General features: G+C 41.3%; 1 protein-coding gene across 1 annotated transcript in view; it reads left to right on the top strand.

The window, feature by feature from the left end:
- LOC118343590 (suppressor of cytokine signaling 6) overlaps positions 1–5,892 on the top strand; it is a 7,137-nt gene extending 1,245 nt beyond the window's left edge. Inside the window, exon 3 of the mRNA XM_035682506.1 lies at positions 724–5,892. Within this exon, the coding sequence (XP_035538399.1) occupies positions 850–2,460 (1,611 nt within the window). The 5' untranslated portion in view covers positions 724–849 and the 3' untranslated portion in view covers positions 2,461–5,892. The remainder of the gene's footprint in view (positions 1–723) is intronic.
- Positions 5,893–8,029: the final 2,137 nt, after the last annotated feature.

Raw genomic sequence — 8,029 nt, 5'->3', positions numbered from 1 at the left:
GGAGCAGTATAGGAACTGTTCATAGTAAACTGCAGCAGGGAAGTGATCCTAAACACACTGCCAAAACAAGCGAAGAGTTTAAAGGGAAAACAGTAGCAGCAGCAGCAGCAGCACAGGACCAACAGAGCATGACTAGGGAAAATACCAAGCATCTGTTCATGTATATGGATCATAGACTTTAAGCTGTCAATGAATTTGCAATCAGATATTAAGCACAATGAATTTGTATATATTTGTGTAATTTGTCTGATTAAAAATGGCCCCTTTTTAAATGTAGGGCTGTTAATAATAAGTAAACAGTAGAGCCGTGAACCCATTAGATTAAACCTGAAAGTCAGCACTTTAATCTCATCGGCATTGTTTTATTTAAAATCTTTTTCATAATTTTATCAAGGAAAAATAGCAAACAGCACCAGGATTTGCTTTTCGTTGTCATGTGTGATGATGAACTGAACATTTCTAAAAGGGCTTTTGACTCTTGGTCAGAGAAAACAAGACATTTGGTGATTTTATTTGTCACTCAATCAAATGGTTAATTGAAAAATTAAAAATGAATTTTAGTCATTAATCCACTGCTATACTAATCGGTAGTTGCAACCTTAACCGAGTTAACACTAAAAAAACAAGTCACGGCACTAATTGGCTGTAATGTGCTGATCTGCTGATAAGTATTTTTAGGACTGAACAGAATATCTATAATCGTGTGTGTTTTTCTTTCTGCAGGGTTTGATGGGTCCACTGTATGCATGACTTGTTTCGTGTGGCCTGATGGGAGGACACTGTGGATAGTACTTTCATCGGGATACAAGGAGAGCCATCCCATGCCCCCAATTTGGCGGGCCTGTCAGAATGAAGAAGATAAGCCTTAAGACCATCCGCAAGTCCCTCAGCATAAAGGGCAAAGAGGAGGGTGACTTTGTCATGCTCCAGCAGCCCTCGGTGACTACAGAGTTTTCTAAGGAAGAGTCACTTTTTGGGGGCTGCTACACCAAAGAGCTTTCTGGCTGTGACCTTGGTGGTGAAGAGGACAAAGGGGGCCAGAATAAGGGCCGCTCAAAGAGTGAGAGCCTGATGGGATCCCTAAAGAGGAGGCTGTCTGCCAAGCAGAAGGCGAAAGTGAAAGGCAGCTCCTCTGCTATAGGCTCAGTGGATGACGATGACACCTTCTCCTCCTCGTCTGTGCCCATCAGCTTCAACGAGGTGAAAGCCCAGAGACCCCTTAGATCCGCGTCCCTACGGAGTCACCACTACAGCCCCTCACCGTGGCCTCTGCGGTCAGTCAACTCTGATGATGCCTGCATCAAGATGGAGGTAAAAGTTAAAGCCATGGTTCACTCTCCCAGCCCAAGCCCCAACTTAAATGGTGTCCGGAAAGAATTTCATGATTTCCAGATGGAAGGGCTCTTTCAGGACCAAGCAGAATCCTTAAAGAATCTCCAGCAGCCGCAAAACGGTGAGCTGCATCTAAATATTGATGAAAATGACGTGCCTGTGGTGCTGGGGTTAACTCCCCAGGACTACATCCAGTACACAATGCCTTTAGATGAGGGAATGTACCCGGAAGGGTCCCACTCCTTCTGCCTGGACAGCTCCTGTCCTATGGAGGTGGGGACTGAAGCGGACAATGGGTCCCTCCACACAGAACAGGGACAGGAGGAACATGAACTGGTTAGTGGGATGCCTCCGGATCTCTTCATGGAAACCTCAGTTAATAGTCTTCTCATCGGTTCTGCTGGTGTGATGCTCCAAAGCTCTAGAGTAGAGGTCCCGCCTCCCCTCTCTCCACTCCTGCCACCCATAACAAGTAATGGTCATATTTCCAGGACATTTTCAGGGTTCAGCTCTTCAGACAGCCAGGTAGCTGAGAGGGTAAGACACCACCTCAACTTTGACCCAAACTCAGCTCCTGGGGTCAGTCGGGTTTACGACTCGGTCCAGAGCAGCGGGCCCATGGTCGTCACCAGTCTGACAGAGGAGCTGAAGAAGCTGGCGAGGCAGGGCTGGTACTGGGGTCCCATCACACGCTGGGAGGCGGAGGAGAAACTGGTCAACTTGGCCGACGGCTCATTCCTGGTCAGAGACAGTTCGGACGACAGGTACCTGCTCAGCCTGAGTTTCAGGTCACAGGGTAAAACCCTCCACACCCGCATCGAACACTCCAATGGACGCTTCAGCTTCTATGAGCAGCCTGATGTGGAGGGACACACGTCCATCGTCGACTTAATCGAACACTCTATCAAAGACTCAGAGAATGGAGCTTTTTGCTATTCCAGGTCTCGCTTACCAGGGTCTGCAACCTACCCTGTCAGACTAACCAACCCAGTATCTCGGTTTATGCAAGTGCGCTCCCTGCAGTACCTTTGTCGCTTTGTCATTAGACAATATACAAGGATAGACCTGATCCAGAAACTGCCCTTACCTAACAAGATGAAAGATTATCTGCAGGAGAAGCACTACTGAGGACACAGAGACAGGACAGTGGTAGCAATTTGCACTTTTGTGTTCAGTTAAGAGATTTAAACAAGGTTTACAGACAACCACGGTTTTGAGATGATTGGTTTTGGTGGCTCTTGATTTGTGTCCAGGTGACTCTGTCACTGTTAAGTCCTCCATTCCACTGTTCTGGGGTTTTTTTTCGCTGGTTTTAGGAGGCTCCACTTCCAGAAACACAGGCCAGCACATAATCTACTGCAAAAAATAAATAAATAAATTTAAAAAAAAAAAAGAATAGGGGTATACAGCCTAGTTATCTTAGGTGCATACATTGAGTGCAGATGTTTGACATGCATTGCGATGTATGGTTAAGTGTTACATCCGGCTGGGCAAGTAAAGCAGATTTTCATGAATTTGCCATCTGGGTTTAAGAAAAATAGAATTCCACTCTGAATTTGAAAGTTCTTTGAATTGTTATCCACTAAATTGTACATTTGAAAGGACGGAAAAGTACTGTTATAATGAAGTTTTTAAATCAAATTTTAAGCTTTCTGCTGACTGACCAATTTTGATCATCTTTTGCATTTTATTACTTGTAAGACTGTGCAATGTTATCCTTTTTCGGCATGATCAGACTGCAAATGAGAACATCATTCTGCATTTACACTATGCAATTAGTCCAATAGCAAGGCTTTATCGTATGTCAAGGGATGATGGGCATTGCTAATTTACAAACCTGACTACTTTATTCAGTGGATGGTGTTTCTTTCTCAAGTATTTGACTCTATTATGACATGGTACTAGCTGACATACTACAGACACATTTGTGTTTCAGTATGCTTAGACTGGTGCAGGCTTTATTTATGAGTTTGTGAGAAGGAATTTCCAGGTGTACAACATGAACATTTTGTTGCAAAAGATGCCCAAAATATTCCAGTCTGTGAGAGGGTTTAAACAGTTTGGTCAGAAAAGTAGCCTTAAATTGTATGGCTGCATGTAGCCATTATATAATGTGCAAGCCTGAAGGTACTGACGATGCTGGATCTTAATGTGCTGTTTTTGTAGAAACAGCATCAAGTTGATGTATTAACCTTTTTAGAAATATGTTAAGTAAAATCTTTCTGCATTAGGAATGTTACAAAAACTGCACCGCAGCTCAGGCCTAACAACTTTGTCACTATCTGTAATGCTTGTTTCTGCATGTAGTAAAGGCTTTAAGACTGTCAATTAATGGCACTGTAGAGTTACTCTAAATGAGAGAAGATGTCACGGTAAAAGGGTGGAAGTTTTCAGCTGTGTGGTTTAACGGCAACTCTGAGTAAAAGGCTGTTTAATGCACCATTGCATTTACCGTAGGCAGTTCAGAAGTAAAGAAAATTGCCCTCGATTAACCTACAACTGAAAAACAGACCTCTAGTCAATTGATGTGAATCTGTATGTAGAGATGGCCGTTTCTTAGTCTCTTAACGCCAGCAAGGAGCTGGATCCAGATCAAAGGAATCCCAGAAATGGTGTGAGCTTAGGTAAAAAGGACTTGGTAAAGCCAGGGTTAAGTCCTCCTCGCCATCTTGGAGTGATGCCAGGGTTTCAGCATATGACAAAAGTTCCATCACAGCTGCATGGCTGCATCATTAATGTCATATGGGTTTCAAGGACGTTTTAAAACAGAAAAAAAAGAAAAGAAGGATACATTTTTTGCCATTGCTTATTCACATTGTCCCCACAGAGCTGCACTACCCCACAGATTGTCTCTACTTGGCTGTTCGTGCCAGAGTAAAGGGAAGAGCACACAGTATGCTACGCAAGTGCTTTATATGGATACTTTGACAGGGAATTGTGTTTTCACATTATGAATGAGCATCTTTTTTGACATCAGTGTCCTTAAAAGTATTTGAAAAATGGTCTCACGGACAACTTTGGTAGGTCGTTAGGGCATAGTTCTAGTTTTAGTTAGCTGGAAGTGTTGGTGTCTGAGGAAGTTACCATGAGTCTAGCACAGCAGAAATTAGATAGGAACTTTGGATGGTGTTGCATGTTTAAAGACATTTTAAAGCTTTGAGTTGTATAGGAATGAAGGATCTAGGTTGTGTGTTTGGCTGTGTAGAGGGATGTTTGTTTGTTTTTTCTGTCACAAACATTGGCTGGACATTCTGTGTACAAGAAATGTATTTTTCTTTTTAGAATCCTTATGTGAGTTTTTTTTGTGACATTTGCCATCTGGGGAATGGGGCTGTACAAAAGGAATGTACGCTTGTTTGAGGTTTCCATTTTATCTGCCTGCAGACCAGTCTCAGAAAGCATGAGAATCATAAAAACTACATTGACACATTTTTGCACTTGAATATTCTCCATTGACGTGCTTGGATCCTCTCCTGCCTAGAGTTGTCCTTCAGATGGCGGTTTTTAAAAAGAAATGTAGTCACACGTTTGTCCTTCTGTGTTCATATAACTGTTTAGATTAAATTGAGATTGTTTTGTTTATCATGTCATATTCGTGGGATATAAAGGGTAAGGCACCAGCATCATATCAAAGCCTCTGCTAATGCTCACGGGCTGTCAAGGAATGGGATCATGGCAAGAATGTGGATGTAAATTAGATTTTACTTTTTGGGTGTGTGTGTGTGTGTATGTGTTACAGTTGAAATGTGAAAGTAAAATGCTAGTCTTTTTTTTTTTTTTTAATACATTGTTCCTTTTAATTGTATTTCCATTTTAATTTGCGATTTTGTCATCAAACTTTGACGAGCAGAAACCAGTTTCATATTGTGTTGCTGCTGTGAGTTTTCTAAATACGTATTTAGTTTATTATTAAGCATTATTGCCTTCAATGTTTGATTCCAGAGGTTGATGCTTGTTCAGACTGCTGAAGCATTTTGAATTTATAACAGCTGTTTAGCACTTAACAAGCTCCAACGTGTTTTTTTTTTTTTTTTGTACATCTCGGTGAGTGAAGGTGATTGTTTACAACATTATGTTTGGAAATGCCTCCCCCTCCTCCCTTCCCCCCCATTTTTTTGTTTAGCCTCTCTCACATGAACATCTTGGTACAATTTTGAAAACTCTATTTCATTTTAATGTGTTATACACATTTGTGCTGCTTATGGATATGATTGCCTTTCTTGTATTTAACAATGGGGAAATAGAATGTCACCAATGTAGATGTTTGTACACATAATGACTTTGGTTATCATCTTGGGAGAGCAAAGCAGATTTGCAATTTGTTAACAACTGTAGTCAGTTAAAAGAGCATTAGTAGCGATTAGTAAAACCCTCTGTAGAATTACCAGTTCACTCCAGTTTACATTGGTTGTCAACTGTCAACTTTCCAAAGTAGATGGTCTTTTTGTATTTTTCTTTTGGAAAAAATCAACAGTGATTTTATTGCACACTTTGGATACATTTCAAGAGTTTTTTGTATCTGCCAATTATAAATTATAAATAAAAAAAACTATATTCTAAAACATCTTCATCATCTCTCGTTACATTCTCGTTTGAAATGATGCTGAAACGAGCCATCGGCCGCATTAGAGCGCGAGTCGTACCATAGCTTGGAGCCAGAGATGCACCCGATAAGAGCCTGATTGTGCTTGAAGTTGTGTTAATAGATAAAATCATGGAGGTCTCAAGGAGTTTCTTTCCACAGTGGGTACAAATTGGCAGCTAATCCCAGAGCTCCGGTTGCCTAATTTACAAAGACAATCCAGGCGGTCTTTAAATACCACCAAGTGAAGCAGAGACTCTGGGGAAAGATTAGCAGCACTGCTACCATCCTCGCTTTAACTTCACTTTAAGTTGACTCTGGAGAAACACTGAGTGAGTTCTTGCGTTGTGTAGTGGGGAGGAGAAGGTGGGGCGGTGGGGTAATGGTGTCAGGTTTGGACTTGGATGTGCTGAAACACCGTCCGCATGATGATGAGGAGGTAGGCTTTGTTAACTGCTGTGTCTGACAGGCCTCTCTAGGCATCTGAGGTGAAGATACACAACTGTTTACTCTCTCTGCCCGGTTCAGAATGATTTATTCATGGCACACACTGGTGGTCACATGTCATATGGAGATGCCTCCATCATAAAAGGACTCATCTCTGCTTTCCACTGTTACTTTTTTTTTTTAATTTGCAGCTTTTTATATTCAGAATTTAGCGGGAAAGGTTTTACTTTGCTTGGAGAGTGCAACCTGTCATGATGTGACACGCCATCTCAGCGGGTTTGGATTTGTCTGCAAACATTGTGATATTCAGCCTGCGCACTTTGCCACCTCATACCCAGGATGTTGCCTACCTACCCAGAGTGCTTCTCTTGTCTTTGAAGGGAAGCTGTCAGTTGACAAAACGTCAAATCTGTTGCTGTTTCAGCAAACATTAAAATGTGAAAAAAAAGAATCTTGACAAAGTCAACAGATATTTCAGCATATTTTGTCTCCGCCAAGTCTTATTAACAATTCAGTCGCATTAAATGTTACATGCGCGGTTTGGCCTGGTATACTAGAATATGTCCCTTGGGGAAGTTTTTGGACCATAGCACTTATACAGATAATAACCATGTACATTAATAACTACATACAGAAGTATTTTTCCCCATGATTTGTTTTGAATGCAATTCCATTATGAAATGTGGTAATATAGGGACTTATTAGACTACTACTTTTAATTTAAAGGAACAGTTCAACAGTTTGGGAAACAGACTTTCTTGCGAAGAGTTGAAGATTGATATCATACAATTGCCAGTCTGTCAATAATGAAGCTACTGCCAGCAGCCAGTTAGCTTAGTTTAGCACAATGGCTGCAAACAGGGAATCAGCTAGGCCTGGCTCCGTCAGCTTTGTGAAAGGGGGTTATTGCACCCAGCTAAGAAATTGTTTGGCTCATAACTCACTGTAAAACCACAATGTGTCTAATTTACATATATTTTTTGTCCAAATTAAATCAAGCAAGATATATTAGTGTTAATTAGTTAGCTGGTATGGGAATTTTGTTTCCTCCGGACAGAGCCAGGCTAGCTGTTTCAAGCTCACTGTGCTAAGCTAAGCTTCATATTTTCTGTACAAACCTGAAAGGGTTATCGATCTTCTCATCTTACTCTCAGCAAGACAGCCACTGAGACTGTTTTCCATAATGGCGAACTGTTTATTTACACCTGCAACCGGCAACTGCAACGTTACTATGATAAAAATAACGATTACAGACGGAGACGTTGGACCTGCTTGTTTACTAGTATTAGTCCTTATATTAAACACTAAAGATGATAGCAGATTCTAGTCCTGCCTTTTTAAAAATGTTGGTAGTGGGACTGCTTTGTATTTCCATATGGATCATGCATTGTGCCCGTAAATGTTAAGTCACAAACATGAATAGCCTTAGACGCCGTTTGCGTTTCTTTCAATGCATAATGTCGACACAAAAGTGCTCATTTGTGAGCAAATTTCTTCTCAGTGTGGTTCTTAGTTGGAAACTGTTTACTCTGGAGAATCCATCCATCACATGTCTGCTGTTTCAGATTGATGATCCATTCCTGCCATCTGGTGCTCTGCATGGTGCACCCATTTTTCACCTACAAACAGGGATGATGTTGACAGCTTGAATTAGCCAGCAAACATATA

Source organism: Morone saxatilis, unplaced genomic scaffold, assembly GCF_004916995.1.
Source record: "Morone saxatilis isolate NCDOM2014 unplaced genomic scaffold, NCSU_SB_2.0 Contig0, whole genome shotgun sequence".
In the NCBI taxonomy this organism is placed as follows: Eukaryota; Metazoa; Chordata; class Actinopteri; family Moronidae; genus Morone; species Morone saxatilis.
This window is presented reverse-complemented; position numbering and strand designations above follow the sequence as displayed.